Raw genomic sequence first — 17,712 nt, 5'->3', positions numbered from 1 at the left:
CTCCCATCCTCCCCCGCGGACCCCCAAACACCCCCCGGCCCCTCAGCAGCTCCCCCAACACCCGCCCCCCCCGCCCCAGCCCCCAGACCTGCCCCCCGGCCCCCAGACCTGCCCGGGCCGGACCCAGGTGCCCCCCCCAATAACGCCTCAGCGGTCTCCGTAGCAACAGCCTAGACCCGCCTCTTAAAGGGACACCGACCCCGCAGCGGGGTTTCGCGGGGGGGGGGGGGGGCGGGCACAGGCCGCGGAGCGAAAGGGCCAAACTGGTGCAAATCCAATCCAGACTTTTATTTGCAGGGGGTTGAGGGGGGGACACGACTCCAGTCCCCTGTGCAGCAGCAGCACCCTCCCACACGTGTGCCCCCGTGGCCCCATTCCGGTGTGTGTGTGTACGCACACGTGTGGGGTGGGGGGGCTGCGGCACCAAGCGTGGGGTGTTGGAGAAGAACCTCTTGTCTGGAGGTAGTACTGGGTACCCCCCGCCCCTTGCTGGCTCCAGCCCAGCCCAGTACCGTCGCCCCCCCAAAGGAGATTCACAGCACTAGGGGCTGCCAGGAAAAGGGGGGCTCCCTGAGTGCTGGGGGAGTGAGGGAGAAGTAGGGGGTCCCAGAAAAACGGTGGGTGTCTGTGTTAGGAAAAGCCCTTGGTACCCTCCCTACAGTCCCAGCAGTGGGGTGGGGGGCTACAGACCCCCAGAAAGGGGATCGAGGTGCTTCTACGTGAGAGCTGGTGACCCCCAAGTCTGGGGGAGCAAAGGCAGGGATCACTTACAGGGTGCCCACATGGTGGGGGGGGGTCCACTCTTCCCCCCCCCCAACCCTGCACCCCAGGAGGGAGATTCACAGCAATACAAACCACACAGTCTTGGGCCCCCCGTGCCCGGCCCCATGGAAGAGGGGGGGGTCCAGGAAGGAGGGGGGCGTCTAGGTGGCTTTGTAGAGGTCCTTGCGCCTCCGCACCTCCTTGAGGACGCGGGCGCGGAAGGCATCGGGGTGCTCCCCCCCACCCCGCCGCAGCCCCAGCGCTGCCTGCAGCTCCGGCCGGTGGGTCCGCAGGAAGGGGTTGTAGGTCTGTTCCTCCCCCAGTGTGGAGGGGCACTGCAGGGACAGCTGCTCAGACCCCCGCCAGAGGCAACACCCCCAGCAGGGAGCCATGACCCCCCACCTCCAGCACCCCCTTCCCCTATAGCACCCTCCATGCACGAGGGTGTTGGGGTGCAGCATCCCCACCAAGGGATGGGGAACCCTGCGAGGGGCTGGGGTGGGAGGGCTGCAGGCAGGGGAACACCCCCCCAGCCTCACCGTGCTCCTCTTCTCCTGGCGCTGCTGCGTCACCCACTGCAGCTTCTGCTCCAGCGCGGGGTTGTCCAGCTCCAGAAGGCTGGCGAAGGTCAGGCACTCCAGCGCGTATTCGTGGCCTGCGGACCCCCGTACCCCTTAGCATCGCTCCTGCCCGGCTCCCCAGCTTGGCAGTGGGGGTTAGGGGAGACACCAGCGGCTCTGCCCCGCTGCTGGGGACACTCACCCGGCCACAGCAGCGTGTCCTCGCCCAAGCCCACGGCCACGTCCAGGGAGGCGAGCATGGTCTCAGGGGAGCCCTCAAACAGCCTGCCTGGACCCCCGCGCAACCTCCTGTCATGGAGGGGGGTGGGATTGGGGGGTCCCCCCAAGCCCTTCCCAGGGTGGGAACCCCCCCAAGCCACCCAGGTCTGGGGTCAGGCGCACTCACCGCAGCCAGCAAGGAAGAGGAGGTCCCCAGAGAAGAGGCAGGGGGGGCCGCCGAAGGGCCCCCCATCCAGCACGTACACCATATGGCCCACGGTGTGGCCAGGCGTGGCGAGCGCCTCGAAGGTCAGGCTGCCCACCCTCACCTTCTCCCTGTCCGCAAGCGGGCTGCACCGGGCACAGGGATGCACCGTCAGGGTGCCCCCCCACACCCCCTCCCAGCACCTCAAAACACTCTACCTCCCCATGCAACCCTTCTCTGGTACAGTAGTGTTATGAGGGTGCCAGGTCTCTGCACACAAAGGGGGCAATGTGGTACTTGGAGGATGGACTGGTGGGTGGGTGGAGCAGACAGTGGTGGTTGGGGGTGAAGCCCCCCCCCCTCAAATTTACAGGGGTCCTGGGGGCGATGCAGGGCGCAGGACTTACTTGGTGAGCTCTGGGATGGCATCAAGAGTGCTGCCATACACCTTGCAGGAGCTGTGCCGCTGGCGCAGTGCCGCATTCCCCCCGCTGTGGTCCCTGCAGACAGGGAGGTCAGTGCCCCTAAATATGTCCCTCCTATATTCCCCCCACGTGGAGTAGGGCTGGGGGTTGCCTCAGCTGGGACACCCTCCACGGCAGCCACTGACACCCCGAGGGCCCCCTCTTGCCCCTTACCAGTGTTTGTGGGTGCAGAATATGGCCTCCAGCATCACCCCCTCTTCTTCAATGGCAGCCTAGGAATGGGGGGGGATGGACGACAGAGAGATTTGGGGGGGACACAGATCCCGAGTACCTGCCTCTCCCTAACCTCCCCCCCCCGCCAGCTCCCCAGGTGCTGGATGAGCCCTGCTACCCTCCAACCTTGCCCTGGGCACTAAGGGCTGCAGCTTAGGGGCAGATTTGCCCTCCTCTGCCCCCCAAAAAGCCAGAGACATGCCATCCCCTCACCCGGGGACACCCAAACACCGGGTCAGGGGGGCTGCAGGGGTCTCACCTGCACGGCCAGTGGGTCAGAGGGGTCGATGACGGCCGCCTGGCCAGAGCCAGTGTCGATCACCAGGTAGCTGTAGTTGTTGGAGAGCACGGGAATGGGCAGGATTTTCATCCCTGGAGCAACGAACAGACAGACAGACATCAGGGCACGACCGCCCCTGCCCAGGAAAGGTGGCGGGGGCAAGCCAAACTCCCCACATCAAGTTCGCAGTTAAACATGCTTTGGGCAATTTGGCGATGGCAATCCCTCCCCACCCCAAAGTGCCAGTGTTGAGGGACATGATGGGGCCACAGCAGGGGGTGTGTGTGGGGGTGGCTCGCCAAGACTCACCGGGGAAGCAGCAGGGCTGGGGTGCGGAGTGGCCGTGGGGGTACCGCTCCCGGGCCTTCTTCACCTGCCGCTGGTAGAAGAGATAGCCCAGCCGCGTGTGGGCGTACAGGCTGTACCTGGGGAGGGCAGACCACCCCCCAGTGTTAACCCCCGGCCCCCCCCATGGAGCCCTCCTTGGGGAGGGGGCTGCTGCCAGGGCTGGGACCCCCATGGGGGACACATACAGCATCGCTTTCCCACATGCGGGGGCTGGAGGTGGCGTATCCCCCCCCCCGCCCCAGCCGCCTGCCCCAGATCTGCAGACAGGGCAGAATCGGTTCCCTAGACAAGTCCCCCCCAGCTGCTCCGGGCAGCAAGAACCAGGGATCGGGGGGGTGGGGGGGGGGGGTGGGGAGTGGGCAGCATCACTGCGGGGGTGTCCATCTGTCCAGCCGTCTGTCCAGGAGGGCTCTGCTCACCGGGAAGGGCTGGAGCCCCAGGGTTTTGCCCGCAGCAGCGGTCTGGCTGCCGGCTGTCCCCCCCCTCGCCCCGGGGGGGCCATGCTCAGGGCTGACCCCGCTCTGAGGGCCCTCCCTGGGTGCCACAGCCCCGGGGAAGAGGGAAGCAGGAGCAGAACGGGCAGAGGAAAAGGGAAGTGAGAAACGACCCCGCGGCATGTGCCACGGAGGGGTGCAACAGATGCAGGCTGGGGGGGGGGGGGGCTCGGGGGCACTCCCCCATTTATACAGCAGCGTTTCGGGGTTGGGGCTGGGGACCGGTGCCATGAAGGACATGCAAAGCCCCCGGTTGCAAAGCCCATCCCCGGGACAAGGGCATCCCCCGGGATGGTTACATCCTCCGTGCCGGCACCGGCTGGTTCACCGGGGAGGGATCCTGGCAGGAACCGGGGGGCCCCTGCACCTATGGGGGGTGGGAGCCCGAAGCCGGGGAGCGGGGGCTCCTGTCAGCACCGGGCAGCAGGGCCACGGCCAGGGCACCGGGGTGGGTTAGTGATTAGACCCGAGGGAAGGAGCCCCGCGGCGGGGGGGGGAGAGTGTCAGATCCGAGGGTGACCGTCACCGTGCTGGGGGAGCCGGTGGCTGATTCCCGGCCCTGCGAAGCCCCCCCGGTAGCCGGGCTGACACCGCCCGCCCTCGCCCCCCGGGCCCGAGCGAGCTGAGCACCCGTGGAGGGCTGCCCACCCGTGGACGGCTGCCCACCCGCAGCCCCAGCCCGGCCTCTCCGTGCCAGCGGGTCCGGAGCACACACCGGGCCGGCCCCGGTCCCTCCCCGGGGGACTCCGCGCAAGCCGAGGAGGACGGGCCCTTCCTCCCGGAGGCAGAACAAAGGCGGGCGGCGGCGGCGGCTGCGGCTCCCTCCCGGCGAGGGGTACCGGAGCGGCGGACACTCACCCCACGCGGAACAGCAGCGGGCCAGCGAGGGCCATGAGGGCGGCAGCGGCGCGGCGGGCGAGGCGGCAGAGGGGCAGGCAGCGGCGCAGGCAGGCGGCCCCCAGCCCGCGGGCACCGGCCGCCGCCGCCGCCGCCGCCCGCAGCGCAGCCCCGCCATGCGCCGGGCACCGCCCCCCGCGCCCCGCGGCCATGCCGCCCCGGCCACGCCCCCCTCCACGCGCGTCACGCCGCCGCCCCGGCCACGCCCCTGCCGCCTGCGCGCCCCCTGCTGGTCACGCCGCGTCACTGCCGCGGGAACCGGGGAGCGGGGGGGGGACACCGACCACGTCACGGGCGGGGAGGAGGGGATTCCCCCCCCCTCCCCGCCATCGCCGCAAAGGGTGTCCCCCCCACCTGACGTCACTGCGTGGCGAAGGGGGTCCCTAAATGACGTCAGAGCAGGCAGGCAGGAGGTCCCGGGGGGGGGCTTGGGTGCGGCTTGGGCCCCGTTGAGCGGGCGGGTGTCCCGGGGGTCCCGGGGAGCAGCAGGAGGGGGAGCGCACCCCCGCCGGCTCCCTCGGCTCCCTCGGGGCGCAGTGGCGCGGAGCCGCCGCGGGGGGGCGCGGCGGGCGGGCGGTGCCTCCCCCCCCCACCCCCCCGCACTCCCGGGCCGCCCCGTCCCGGCTCGTCGCGGCCGCAGCCCGGCGGAGCAGCGCGCAGCAGGTAGGTGGGCCCGGCCCCACTCCGTTCCGCACCCCTCGCCCGCCGCTCCCGGTTCCCGCCTGGGGCCGTTGACCAGGCTGGGGCACGGAGACACCCCCCCACCCCGCCCGGAGGCCCCCCGTTCCCCCCGACTCCCCCCTCCGCCCGGTTCTGCCCGCTCTCGCCCCCCCCAACCCCCCTGTTCCGGCTCCCTCCGGTGCCGCGGCCGGCGGGGGGGGGTGTCCCAGCGCTGGAGCGAGTGTCCCGGAGGGCGGCGGGGACCGGGCAGGGGTGGGAGGCCGGTCCCTGAATCGCGGGGACGCGCTGCGACCCCCTCGCAACCCCCGTCCCCGGAGCGGGTGGAGGCACTTCGGGTCGAAGTCCGGCGCGGAGGGGGGAGCGGGGGCAGAGCGGGATTCCGCGGGCAGGGACGCGGGGGAACAGGACCCCCACGGGTGGGACCTCGCGGTAGGGCTGGTGCCGTTTTCTGGGCTCCACGGGATCGCGTGGTGGGAAATCAGGGCGCGGCGTGGGGTGGTCTGGAGGGGGGCACCGTCCTTTGTGCTGTGCGGGTGTCCCCACGGACCCCGTGGGGTGTCTCAGGAGGTGAGGGCACGGGTCTGTGCCCGGCAGGGTGTGGGGTGGCACCGTGGGGGGTGTGTGGGGACCAGCTTTGGGTGCTGTCGGGGTGCCTGGGCTTGGACACAGGGGGGCACCTCTGTCACATGCCTCTGCCCCCCGGGTGGGTGTTCGGGGTGGGGGCAGAGAGGCAGCAGCGATGCTGAGGTCTTGCAAACTCGTGTCCTGTGTGAGCGGCTTGGGGGCAGGCAGCGGGGGAACATGGCCTGGGTGGGCCGTGCTGACCCCCCCGGCGTGAGCCCTGCCGAGCTGGGCTGGGCTGGGCTGAGCCAGGCCAAGTTGTGTTGTGATGTGTTGGGTTGTGCCGTACTGAGCCATGCTGTGCTGTACCAGGCCGTGCCGTGCTGTACCAGGCCGTGCCGTGCTGTACCAGGCCGTGCCGTGCTGTACCAGGCTGTGCCGTGCTGTACCAAGCCGTGCCATGCTGTACCAAGCCATGCTGTGCCGTACCAAGCTGTGCCATGCTGGTGGGAGCTTCCAGGCTCTTCTGGGAAGTCAGATGCTTTCCCAAGCAGCCTCACTGTAGGGAGACATGGGGAAGATGGGCAGCCCTGGACTTCCCCCCAAACCCTAGTTCCCCCCTCCAAGGTGGCTCTTGGGGCCGCAGGGGCCTGAGCCAGGCAGGAACACCGGGGTCGCCGGCAGGGACTCTGCCTGGTGCCACCCGCGTGGCTGTGCCGGGGGCGATGGCTGCCTGCGCTCCAGGTCCCTGCCACATGCGCCTTATCTGTGCTGAGCCACAGTGCCAGTGCAGAGCAGCGCCCTGTCCCCAGGGATGGCGCATCATGCTGGGGCCACCGAGCTGGCCCTGGTGGCCCTGTGGCTGGTGACCTCTAGTTTTGGGGACCCGCTGTGCCGTGGCCCGGGGAGGGTGCCGGGTGCCGCCTGCCTCCCTGGGTGCGGTGGCCACAGAGACCCGTCAGGCTGGTTCCTGCCCCATCCCTGAGGCCACCCCGCCAGGGTGGGGACAGGAGGGGCTGGGGCAGCCGGACCCCTGCCACGGGGTGCTGGCCATGGGTACAGGGTGGGACCCCCCAGTGACCATGTGCCTGCTCGGTACATGCTGCTTTCCCCACATGCCTGGGTTCCCTCCCGGGAACTCCAGTCCCCCCTAACTGGGTGCCAGTCACAGGGGTTTTCCTGGGGTCAGGCTCCTATTTCGGGCCCTTCCCTGGCCCCACAGACGAGGCAGTGCCAGGGAGCACTGGGTGCTTTTTGGGAAACCGCCGAGCAGCAAAAGTGAAACTTCCCGGCCAGGTGGTCAGCGCCACGCCGGTTATTTTTGGCACCGCCGTCATCGCGATGGCAAAGTCCAGCGCGGCCGTGGCTGGGACAGCCGGACGGCGGGAGGGATGGAGGGACAGACGCTGAGCTGCTCCCCCCGGCCTGACATGGCTGGCCCGGGTGTGCACCCCGGCACTGCTGCCTGCCCAGCCCGGCTGCGGGAAGCGCTGGCGTCATGCTGGAGGAAGCACCCGTCCCCTCCCAGTCTGGTCCCTGTTGGGGTCAGATCCTGGTCCCCTCCCGCGATCCGTCCCAGGATCACATCCCTGCTGCAGGCAGGGGGGAACGTGGGGGGTCCTGGCACCTGCCTGGGGCTCGGGGCGAGTGTCCCCCGGTGCCAGCGCCAGGGGGTAGCAGGTGGGTAAAGGCCTGGCACTGGCTCCTGGCAGCGCCTTTGTTTTCCTGGCCTTGGAGATCCTGCCTTCCTCCTCCTCCTTCTCCTCCTCCTCCTCCTCCTGGGGCCAAGCCCAGCAGCTGGCCCTGGGCCTGGGCTGGCTGCTCGCGGCTGCCGGAGGCTCTGCGAGGGGGCCCGGCGTGGCCGGGGAGGGGAGCTCAGCCCCAGGGGGGTCCTGGCTCCCCTCCCCGGGGGGACGCATCCACCTCCCTCCAAGGTGACGCGGGTGGCTCTTGTCCCTATAACTCCCTGGGGGGACTCAGGAGTTTTGGAGCCCCTGCATGACCCACTGGGCTGCTGGGTGGGGTGCACTCCCAAAATGGGGGGAGGGGGCATGGGTGTGATCAGGATCAGGCCCCGTGTTTCCATCCCAGGCAGCGGGCAGGGTGATGTCCTTTGTCACCGGGGTGGTGCCACCAGGAGCCAGAGACCAGCCAGGGTGTGGGGAGGGTGGGGGTGCTCCCTGCCCCCCGGCGATGGCAGGGTGGGCTCCAGAGGCCGGAGAAGTCACGTCCCCGCTGCGGCTTGAGTCAACGCGTGGCCATGCCCTGCCCATGGCTGGCCACTGACGCAGGTGCCGGGGACTCAGGCCACAGGAATGCAGGTGGCCCCGGCCAAAGGACAGTGGGGACGTCTCTCACCTCTCATTGACCTGCTGACATTGAGGCCAGCTCGTCCTTATTAATTAGAAGCCGCTATTAAGGTGGGAGGGGAGGTTTTGCGGCTCCATTGTCCCCTGTGTCCCCGCACCTGCGGCTCCACTCACCGGGGACACGTTCTGCCCAGGGAGGGGGACCTACGCTGACACCCCCCCATCTTCTCTCCCCTCCAGGTGGTCGTGGGAGACGCAGGGAGCTGGCATGGCACAGCCCACTGCACCCCCCCCCTACGATGACAAGAACCCCCTCTATCCCCCACCCCCGGGAGGGTACCCCCAGCCCCCCCACTATGCCGGGGGGTACCCGCAGCCCGGGGGATACCCTGCAGCAGGGGGGTACATGCAGCCAGGGGGGTACCCAGCAGCAGGGGGGTACCCCCAGCCGGGAATGACCATGCCCACCATGCCTATTCGGTTCGGTAAGTGGGGGCACCTTGGGGTTTTTTTTGGGGGGGCACTAGAAACAGGGGTGCTGTAGGGGGGCTGCACAGCCCACCCTGGTGCTGAGGGGTGTCCCCTACCGCAGGTGATGATGGCATTGGGGATGGCTCCCCCCTCCAGTCGGCTGACTGGGATGACAGGAAAGTTCGGCACACCTTCATCCGCAAGGCAAGTCCCGGGGGTCTGGGGGCACCCGTCAGGGTGGGGGAGCATCTGTCAGGGTGGGGGGCTGTGTGCTGATCCCCCTCATCTCTCGCAGGTCTACGCCATCATCTCTCTGCAGCTACTGGTGACGGTGGGGATCATCGCCGTGTTCACCTTTGTGTGAGTGGGGGGTCCCTCCTTAGCCTTGCCCCAAACAAGGGGGGCAGCCTGCCCTCGTGTCCCCTGGGGGGGGTCCCGAGGGGACATTAGTTGCTGTACCCCCTGCCTCACGCTCATCCCTCCCATCCCACAGCTCCCCTGTCCGCTCCTTCGTCCAGAGGAATGTCGCCATCTACTACGCCTCGTAGTGAGTATGGGGTCTGCTGGCTCGTGCCCCCCCCGGGGTGCCCTCTGGCAGCTGGCACTGCACAATTGCAGCCTTCCAGCCCGGGGGGGGGGACGTTGTCCTGGTGAGGGGGTCTCAGGGCTGACACCCACCGTCTCTCTCTGCAGTGCCGTGTTCCTGGTGACCTACCTGGTGCTGGCCTGCTGCCAGGGTCCCCGGTGAGTCGCTGGTGGCTAGGACCCCTGGGGTGGGGGTGTGTGGATATGGGGGGGTCTTCCAGGTTATCAGGAGGGGGGTCCCCGCCTGGGGCTGCCCCCGGGGGGTGGGGACCAGGGGGACATGACATGGCCGCTGTCACCAGCTCACGTCTCACCCCGTTTCGTCCCCAGGAGACGCTTCCCCTGGAACATCATCCTGCTGACCATCTTCGTGAGTGGGCTGGGGCTGGCGGGGGGGGCCTAGTGGTGCCCCCATGGCACCCCAGCTCCCCAGGCGGGCTGGGAGGGATAGGGGGAGGTGTGGGCAGGCGGGGGGCAGCCAGGAACTGCTGCCCCCCATGGTGCTGCTTGCCCTGCTGAGCCCACCTTTCTCCTCTCCCACAGACACTGGCCATGGGGCTGATGACAGGGACAATCGCCAGGTACGCCCCAGGGACCCCATGGTGACAGGAGCTGGGGTCCCCCCTGTCCCCCACCGTGCGGCCGGCTCAAGTGAGAGGCTGCTGGGAGCCAGGGGACACCCCGGTCCCCTGGGCTCAGGGACAGTGGGGTCCCTGCCTGGGATCAGGGCTGTGGGGGGTCACCAACACCCCCTAGCCAGGGGGATGCCGAAGCATGGGGTGACTCTGGTGTCCCCTCCATCTGCAGCATGTATCGGACCAATGCCGTCCTGATCGCCATGCTCATCACCGCCATCGTGGCCATCATTGTCACCATCTTCTGCTTCCAGACCAAGGCAAGGAGGGGGATGTGACCTGCCCTGCCCTGGGGGGGGAGTCAGGCTCAGGGAGCTGGGTGGTGGGGACACCCCAAGCTCTCCGGTGACATATGAGTTTCCCCCCTGGCAGGTTGATTTTACGTCGTGTCCGGGGCTCTTCTGCGTGCTAGGCATTGTGGTCATGGTGACCGGGATTGTCACTGCCATCGTCCTTTCCTTCAAATATGTGAGTGGGGGGGGGACAGAGGGGCTGTGGGTGTCCCCGGGGCTGGTACGGGTAGGGGGGGGTTTGGGTGGTCCCCCTTTGCCAGGAAGCAGGGTGTGGTGCGGGCCACGGCAGAGGCAGCTTGCCCCCAGGGAGAGGGTGCGTCAGCATCAGCAGCATCAGCGGCATCATCTCCTCAGGAGCCAGGTGCGGGCAGGACCTGCCCTGCCTTGCCCACTGCCTGCCAGCATCCTGGCTCACCCTGCCCTTGTCCCCTTCCCTGCGCAGGTCCCCTGGCTCCATATGCTGTACGCGGCCATCGGCGCCATCGCCTTCACCCTGGTGAGTTGACGGCTGGGGTGGGCAGAGGGTGTCATGCAGGGACCGAGGAGGGGGGAACCCTGCATCAGTCCCTGCCTGACACCCTCTGCCCCACCAGTTCCTTGCCTATGACACCCAACTTGTGCTGGGGAACAGGAAGAACACACTGAGCCCCGAGGAGTATGTCTACGGTGCCCTCACCATCTACACCGACATTGTCTACATCTTCACCTTCATCCTGCAGATCGTGGGCCGGGATTAGCCCCGGGACCCCTCCTGTCCCCCCGCCGCTGCCCCTCACCTCCTCCTCTGTCCTCTGTACAGGATACAGCCGCTTACCGTGACTCCTAACGCTTCAGCATCCCTACCCATAGGCTCCTAAGGAAAGGGCTTCCCTTGATCACTGCCCCCCCAAGCCTCCAAGGGTGGTGGGGAGGACCGGCTGCCAGTGTTTAGGCAGTGCCCAGCATTGGCACCGCTTGCTGAGGCCGTGCCTGTGGTGCTGGGTGGGCAGTGGAGCGCCACAGTCCTGCCTGGGCCCAGGGAGCTGGCAGCAGCTGCTGGGATCGCGTTGGGATTTTTTTGGCAGAGCCTGGTTGGTGTTACTCACGTGGTGCCTTAAACGCGGCTCCGGCCGTGCCCCCCTCCCCAAGCTGCAGTGGTGCCCGGTGCGGGCAGGGGGCAGCTGGGACTGGTGGCAGAGCTCACGTCGCAGAGGCCCGGCAGCCACGGATGTGGGCAAAGTTGCACTTGCTAAATAAAACACTTCAATTTTCCAGACGGTTCCCAGACTTACTGGTGTGGCTACTCCCCTGAAAAACCTGTGGGCGGCCTCAGCGGGGGCTGTGGCCTGGGGCAGCACAAACACTGCTTTGGGGCGGAAAAACCAAGGTTGAGCGGCTCCAGGCTGGGCCTCCCTCACCTGCCTGTACCTCTCCACCCTTGTGGGCAGAAGCTCGGCTGCAAAGCAGCTGCCCCCACCCCCTCCCACCGCTGTGGGGGCAGGCAGAGCCTGGGGCTGAGCACTGAGGGAGAGACCGCAGTGGCAGCAAGCTGTTCCACTCACCAGGGGTGACGTTTATTTGTCCCCATCCAGCCCCATGACCACCCCACAGGCTGGACAGGGAGAGCAGGCGTCGGTGCCATGTGTCCCACGGGGCTGGCATCCCCTCGGCCAGTCCCTTCCAGGTGCTGCACTGCTAGGCTGGGGGTGGGGAGCAGCCTGGCTATGCCCCCCTGGCCACCCTTGTGTATCGCTCCGACTCGTACTCGCCCTGGTTGGCTTCCATCATCTTTCGGCGGATTTTGAGCTGCTCCAGACGGTTTTTATCAACTTCCCGCTTGGCCAGGAGGAAGAGGATGATGCCGGAGGGCAATCCAATGGCCCTGCAGGACAGCCGGTGGGCAGGAGATGGAGAGAGCCGGTGGGGAACCAAGGGCCCTGTGCCACCCTTGGGCAGCACAGACACCCCCCGGGACCCTCCGTCCCATGCCAGGCCCCACGGAGCAGGGGCAGCACAGACACCCCCCGGGACCCTCCGTCCCATGCCAGGCCCCACGGAGCAGGGGCAGCACAGACACCCCCCGGGACCCTCCGTCCCACGCCAGGCCCCATGGAGCAGCGGAACCTGCGGGTGCCGAGCCTTTCCCGCCGCCCCGGCCACTCACCAGGCCACCCCCACCGGCTTCATCGGGTTCTTGCCCTTCTTGCGTGTGGGGATGTACTCCACTCCCTCGGGGAGCCCCCCGCTGCCAGGCTCCGGGCTGGCCCGTGGCCCCGCCGGCTGGCGGCAGCTCTGCCCGAGGAGCCGTGTGCCCGGGGGGGCCGGCCGGGTCCAGGGCCTGGCAGGACCTGCTGCCGGCCCTGCTGCTGCCAGCAGCCCTGCGGGGAGAGAGGTGTTAGAGAGGGGCAGTGGTGGTGGGGGGGGCCCAGCCCGAGCTGCCTGAGGCTCCTGCCCTTGCCCTTGCCCTTGCCCTTACCCTTACCCTTACCCTTGCCCCTGCCCCTGTCCCGGCGGCAGAGGGGGCTCGAGGGCGGGGCCTGAGCCAAGCAGGGCGTGGCCACGACTGAGGGGGCGTGTTCAAGCGCGCTAGGGGCGGGGCTCTAAGACCTCTCCTCAGCCGGGCGGGGCGGGGCCGAGGCCCTGCGGGCCGGGCCTGGGGGCGTCTCTGGGAGAGAGTTGGGGGGTGCGTGTCGGGGGCCGCGGGGCCGTGCGGTGAGGGTGGTGGCGGGACGCTCCCGGTCGTCGTCCCCCCCCGCCCAGGGGCCGCCCCCTCAGCCCGCCCGCCATTACCCCGCAGTCCGCTGAGCGCCGCCGCCATGGTGGGCCGTGTGGGTGCGCGGCAGCCCCGCTGCATGCCGGGAGCTGCAGTCCGTCGCGCGGGGGCTGCCGGGGGCGCGACGCTGGCCGGGAGGCGAGAGAGAAACTACAGCTCCCAGAGTGCACCGCGCGGTGCAGGGGTGGGCCAGACCTGCTGGCGGAAGGGGCGTGGCCCGGGTGGGAACGCGGGCCGGGGTTGGCTGAGGCGGGAGGGCGGCGGGCGTGGATTGGCCAGGGCGGGGCGAGCGGCGGAAGCGGCGGCGGCGGGGTGGGGCGCGCGGGCAGGCCGGCATGGAGCCCGCCGAGGGCCCGGGGGCGCTGGGCTTCCACGGCGACGAGGAGATCATCGAGGTGGTGGAGCTGGGCCCGCCCGGGCCGGGTGAGACGGGGCACCCCGCGCCGCGCACCGGACAGGGCCTGCGGGGTCTCCGGCCTCCCACCGGGGCACCGGGCCCGCTCTGGCCCCGCCCCAGCGCCGGGCCCGGCCGCGGTTCCCGGCCCGTTCCCCCCCCTCCGCTGCCCTGGGCCTGCGGCCTTTCCCCGCGTCGCGCTCCGCTCCTTTGCGGCCCCGCTGCTCTGGGTGTCCTGGCCGCGGCGGCATCGGGATGGCGCGTTCCCCGGGCTGCCCCGTCCCCCAGGGACCCCCCAGTTCCCCCCGTGCCCGCAGGCGCCTGCCCTGCAAGGGCCGAGCCCGGCAGGCCGCGAGCCGCGTCCTGACCTTCGTCCTCCGCAGATGACCTGGCCGACGAGATGGAGGACGTGGACTTTGACGACGAGGGGGCAGAAGAGCCCGACGCCGAGGCTTGGGAGACTGAGGACGATGAGGGGGTGGAGGACGGCATGGAGGCGCAGGACGACAGCGAGGTCACGTTCTCCCTCCACTCGGGTGAGTGGTGGGCACGGGCAGGGGCCCCTGGGGTCCCCCTCGGGACCTGCTCCCACCCTGGTTTTCCCCAGAGTAAGGGGGTGCAGCAGGTCCTTGCCGGGCTGCCGTCTCCTGGCCGTTCCAGGGACAGCCGTCACGACTCAGGGCTGCCTTGGGCTGTGATCATTTCTACCTTACACTCCAGTAGAGAAGCCCTTCGAGCCTCCTACCGCGGCGGCTTGCCCTGAGCTCGGCACCAGCCTGCGCTGCTCCTCCCTTGCGGGAAGAGTTGATTCCCACTAGTTTGAGTTTGGGAGTTCAGCTAGCTGACATCCCACCCAGACCCAGGGCTGCGTGGGGTTTGGATCCCCAGGGAACGTCAGGTGGGGCGTGAGCGGTGTCTGAGCTGCGTAGCCTCTCTTTACTCTTCTGTGAAGCTTCTGTTTTCTGCGTGAGCCTCGACCCCAAGACCAACACACTGGCGGTGACGGGTGGGGAGGATGACAAGGCCTTTGTGTGGCGCGTGAGCGATGGAGAGCTCCTGTTTGAATGCTCAGGTGAGGTGCTCGAGGCTGTACGAGTGAGTGGCCATGTCCCCTTCCAGCCACATCTCTCCGGACATGCTTTTCCCTAGCCGATGCTCTGCTGGAGCTGGGCTCCTGACCGTCCTCCGTAGTTTGGCCTGAGCAGTCTCTGTCCCCTGACAACTTTAGGACACAAGGACTCGGTCACCTGTGCTGGCTTCAGTCATGACTCCGTGTTTGTGGCCACGGGTGACATGTCTGGGCTTATCAAAGTGTGGCGGGTGGACACCAAGGAAGAAGTGTGGTCCTTTGAGGTGGGGGACTTGGAGGTGAGCAGCAGGACCCCTGGTGCCATGGGAAGTTTGTGGGCCCCGGCAGCTGGGACTCAGCTGGGTGGCAGGGAGGACACCGCTCCTGTGACACTGCCTGTCCCTCTCTCTGCCCAGTGGATGGAGTGGCACCCTCAAGCCCATGTCCTTCTGGCGGGCACAGCTGATGGCAACTCCTGGATGTGGAAGATCCCCAGCGGAGACTGCAAAACTTTCCAGGGCCCAGCATGCCCGGCCACATGTGGCAGGATCCTGCCTGACGGTGAGGCACGGGAGCTGTCTGGGGTAGGGAATGTCATCAGCTCTGTGACAGATGCCACCGCCACCATCTGCCCTCCTGCTTCTGCCAGTCTGTGCTGAGTGGGAGGTGGAGGGATGAGGGGAGCACTGGCTGTATCCGCTGGCTCTGTCTCACCCAGGGAAGCGAGCGGTGGTGGGATATGAGGACGGCACCATGCGCATCTGGGACCTGAAGCAGGGAACCTCACTGCATGTCCTGAAAGGTAGGGAAGAGGTTAATCACGTGGGATGCTCCCTAATTGGCAAACAGCCCCTTCCAATGGGCTCTGATGTCTCCCTGGGTGGAGAGGTGGCACTGGAGGAGCCTGGCGCTGGATTTCCATGCCCCCACAGGTGGCTCCTCCTTGCCATCGGGATGCTGGCAGAGCTGGGCAAGGTGGTGGCTGCAGGAGGGTGGGTTTTGAGGCTCACCAGGTCTCTGTGGGGAGGACATGTGGAACTCATGCCTCTCCTGCCTGCCCCCCAGGCCAGGATGGCCACCAGGACCCCTTGACGTGTGTGGCCAGCAACCAGGACGGCAGTTTGATCATGACAGGCTCTGTGGACTGTCACGCCAAGCTGGTCAACTCCTCCACGGGCAAGGTGGGTCCGTGCTGGCTGGGGCAGAGCCAGGAGCCCCGGGGGACGGGGGTAACAGCCTTCCAAGCCCCTGTCCTGGGCCAGGCCGGTGTGCCCGGGTGGTTCGGGCTCCGCTGGCCCCGAGCAGCCTGTGGTGGCCACCGGCAGCCAGCGGGAGGCGCCCTTGGCCAACACAACGGCTTCCTCCCAGCTACGGGTCGGACCCGCGGCTGGGGGGGGTCCCGCGGGGCTCATAGAAGGAAGTTCCCCGCCTTGTTTGCTCCGAGGAGCCGAGGTTTTGGGGCCGGGCCTTGGTGTCCAGGGGGTGTAAGGCTCGATCCCGGGTAAGGAAGGGGACCTCGGTACGACTGGGGGTCCCCTTCCCTTCCTCTCCGGCACTAGTCGGCCTCCCTCCCCCCAGGTGGTGTGTGTGTTCAAGATGGAGAGCATGGCCCCCAGGGCCCCCACCGGCGAGGGTGAGGAGGCCGAGTCCAACTCGGTGGAGTCACTGGGCTTCTGTAATGTGTGAGTGTGGGGACACGTGGCCTGGGGGTGACAGTCCCTTTTCAGTGCCAGACCTTACAGGGGGGATGTTTGTTACTAACAGACCTGTTTCCATCCCTCGTGCTTGCTCTGCTCTCACCTCATCCTCCCCAGCTGGCTGTGGGTATTCTGGGTTACTTCTGTGTGACAGGGAAGTCACACTCAGACCCTTCCCCTCAACCTGTTTGGTTTCTGGGCTAGCCTGATGGACCACTGTTTGGCTGGGATACCCTCCAGACAGGCCTGCTGGGGATCTTTGCTACCAGGACATTGTCTTCTCCCGTGTGAACCTTGTGCCCCTTGCTGGCTCTTACTGTCCTGTTGGTTTCCTGAACTGAGATGTTTCATGGCTCCGGTCATTGGGTTGTCCCTCATTTTCTCAACGCGCTTTGCCTTCAGCCTTGATCCTTCATGTGCTTCCAGCCCTGTGTAACGCCTGTTCCCCTCTCTGCAGGATGCCACTGGCTGCTGTGGGCTACCTGGACGGCACGCTGGCTATCTATGACCTCTCGACACAAAGCTTGAGGCATAAGTGCCAACACGAGGTACTGCCCTACCCCCCTCTCCCCAGGCCTGGGGGGTGTCTCTGGGCCCATCCGAGACCTCCCTTGGAGCCCAGGGGCTTTCCTGGGGCCAGTTCCCAATTTGTGCTTCTCTCTCAGCCTCTTGGGCTTCCCCAAAGGCAGCCGCAGTCCCTGCACAGAGGATGTGCCTCATAGCTTGGTCCTGGGGCCTGGCTCTCCTATCTGTGGGGATGGCAGACAATGCTGGGGGGGGGTGGCATGTGGAGGGATCTGAGACTTGCTGGGTGTCCCCAGTACTCACCTTGTGGCCTCCTCCTGCCCCAGTCAGGGATTGTGCAGTTGCTGTGGGAGGAGAGCTCAGCCGTGGTGTACACCTGCAGCCTGGACGGGGCTGTGCGGCTCTGGGATGCCCGCTCGGGGAAGATGATCAGCGAGTACCGAGGGCACTCAGCCGAAATCCTCGACTTTGCTGTCAACAAGTGAGCAGGGAATCCCTAGACCCCTTCCCTGCTGGGTGGAGGGACCAGGGCTGGCAGGGGCCTCCAGCCTCAGGAACTCAAATCATGAGCTGTTGCTCTCTTTTGGGTGTCCCTGGGGTCTGGTCCCAAGGGAGGGGACAGACCCAGGTCTGTGCTGAGACTTGAGGGTCTCAAGGGGGAGTGGGGCATATCAGAGCTGGGCCAGGGGGTTTGGTGAGGGATGTCCAAAGCCCCCCAGCCCTGTTTCTGAGCCCTGTCTCCTCCCAGGGATGCCTCCATTGTGGTGACGACCTCTGGTGACCACCAAGCCAAAGTGTTCTGTGTCCAGCGCCCCGATCGCTAGGAACTGTGCTAAGGGATGGTGTCCTGGCTCTGCCAGGTGGCTCGTGTACAGAGGGATGAGGGAGATGGGTTTCACCACCCTTTTCCAGTGCGTGCTTTGTAATTTTCCAGCCTGCCCTGCTTTGCCCTCGCCATCTGGGGGCCAAGTCTGGGGTTTTGTATGAAAATGTCTTTTAATTATATAAATTATTTCACTTAACTGGATGCCATCCACTCTGCTTGTTGGGGGGGGAAGAGGACCTGGGGAGCTGTGCTCCCTCCCTCCTCAGGGATCTCCCCAGCATCCAACCATGGCCTGAGGAGCAATGGCAGACAGTTTTATGCTGGGCTGGGTGGAGGCAGAGACCCCCATCCTAGCTCTCCCTGTTAGGTGGAAATGAGGGGTCGGGGTAGGAAGGAAGGGTGCAGTTTGCTAGCTGAGGGTAGAATCCTGCTCTGTGCAGCCCAGGAGTTC

At 67.3% G+C, this 17,712-nt stretch overlaps 3 protein-coding genes across 4 annotated transcripts; 2 read left to right on the top strand and 1 right to left on the bottom strand.

Annotated features, from left to right (window-relative positions):
- Window positions 1–267: 267 nt before the first annotated feature.
- PNKD (PNKD metallo-beta-lactamase domain containing) lies at window positions 268–12,906 on the bottom strand. 2 transcript variants are annotated; one of them, XM_069781121.1, is made up of 10 exons: window positions 12,768–12,906; window positions 12,142–12,355; window positions 3,034–3,149; window positions 2,704–2,816; window positions 2,385–2,443; window positions 2,154–2,246; window positions 1,729–1,892; window positions 1,525–1,611; window positions 1,302–1,417; window positions 268–1,097 (listed from the first exon to the last, which is right to left on the bottom strand). In XM_069781121.1, exons 1-10 carry the CDS (start codon window positions 12,829–12,831, stop codon window positions 924–926), a joined length of 1,200 nt encoding a protein of 399 aa, XP_069637222.1. In that variant the 5' UTR covers window positions 12,832–12,906; the 3' UTR covers window positions 268–923. The 2 variants fall into 2 exon arrangements, with proteins under 2 accessions (XP_069637222.1, XP_069637221.1); XM_069781120.1 differs by lacking the exons at window positions 12,142–12,355; window positions 12,768–12,906 and adding an exon at window positions 4,425–4,630.
- On the top strand, window positions 4,976–11,251 carry TMBIM1 (transmembrane BAX inhibitor motif containing 1). Its single transcript, XM_069781122.1, has 12 exons — window positions 4,976–5,126; window positions 8,255–8,499; window positions 8,607–8,689; window positions 8,781–8,845; window positions 8,979–9,032; window positions 9,179–9,229; window positions 9,401–9,440; window positions 9,614–9,651; window positions 9,878–9,965; window positions 10,078–10,173; window positions 10,441–10,494; window positions 10,592–11,251. The coding sequence occupies exons 2-12, from the start codon at window positions 8,283–8,285 to the stop codon at window positions 10,733–10,735; spliced, it is 930 nt and encodes a 309-aa protein (XP_069637223.1). The 5' UTR covers window positions 4,976–5,126; window positions 8,255–8,282; the 3' UTR covers window positions 10,736–11,251.
- A 123-nt stretch (window positions 12,907–13,029) lies between the features above and the next one.
- AAMP (angio associated migratory cell protein) lies at window positions 13,030–17,457 on the top strand. The gene is made up of 11 exons (XM_069781118.1): window positions 13,030–13,173; window positions 13,528–13,680; window positions 14,097–14,216; window positions 14,373–14,512; window positions 14,630–14,774; window positions 14,932–15,015; window positions 15,279–15,394; window positions 15,792–15,895; window positions 16,368–16,458; window positions 16,762–16,916; window positions 17,184–17,457. The coding sequence occupies exons 1-11, from the start codon at window positions 13,086–13,088 to the stop codon at window positions 17,257–17,259; spliced, it is 1,272 nt and encodes a 423-aa protein (XP_069637219.1). The 5' UTR covers window positions 13,030–13,085; the 3' UTR covers window positions 17,260–17,457.
- The last annotated feature ends 255 nt before the right edge of the window (window positions 17,458–17,712 follow it).

This window comes from Haliaeetus albicilla, chromosome 4, assembly GCF_947461875.1.
Source record: "Haliaeetus albicilla chromosome 4, bHalAlb1.1, whole genome shotgun sequence".
NCBI lineage: Eukaryota > Metazoa > Chordata > Aves > Accipitriformes > Accipitridae > Haliaeetus > Haliaeetus albicilla.
Note: the sequence above shows the minus strand (reverse complement) of the source record. Positions and strands in the feature narration are given on the sequence as shown.

Coding starts and splice junctions, on each gene's coding strand:
- TMBIM1 (XM_069781122.1), top strand. CDS start 8,283: ATGGCACAGCCCACTGCACCCCCCCCCTACGATGACAAGAACCCCCTC. Junction 9,652..9,877: donor ATGACAGGGACAATCGCCAG/GTACGCCCCAGG, acceptor CTCCATCTGCAG/CATGTATCGGACCAATGCCG. Junction 10,174..10,440: donor TCGTCCTTTCCTTCAAATAT/GTGAGTGGGGGG, acceptor TTCCCTGCGCAG/GTCCCCTGGCTCCATATGCT.
- PNKD (XM_069781121.1), bottom strand. CDS start 12,831: ATGCAGCGGGGCTGCCGCGCACCCACACGGCCCACCATGGCGGCGGCG. Junction 2,817..3,033: donor CCAGCCCTGCTGCTTCCCCG/GTGAGTCTTGGC, acceptor TCGTTGCTCCAG/GGATGAAAATCCTGCCCATT. Junction 2,247..2,384: donor TTCTGCACCCACAAACACTG/GTAAGGGGCAAG, acceptor CCCTGTCTGCAG/GGACCACAGCGGGGGGAATG.
- AAMP (XM_069781118.1), top strand. CDS start 13,086: ATGGAGCCCGCCGAGGGCCCGGGGGCGCTGGGCTTCCACGGCGACGAG. Junction 14,217..14,372: donor GCTCCTGTTTGAATGCTCAG/GTGAGGTGCTCG, acceptor TGACAACTTTAG/GACACAAGGACTCGGTCACC. Junction 15,016..15,278: donor CTCACTGCATGTCCTGAAAG/GTAGGGAAGAGG, acceptor CCTGCCCCCCAG/GCCAGGATGGCCACCAGGAC.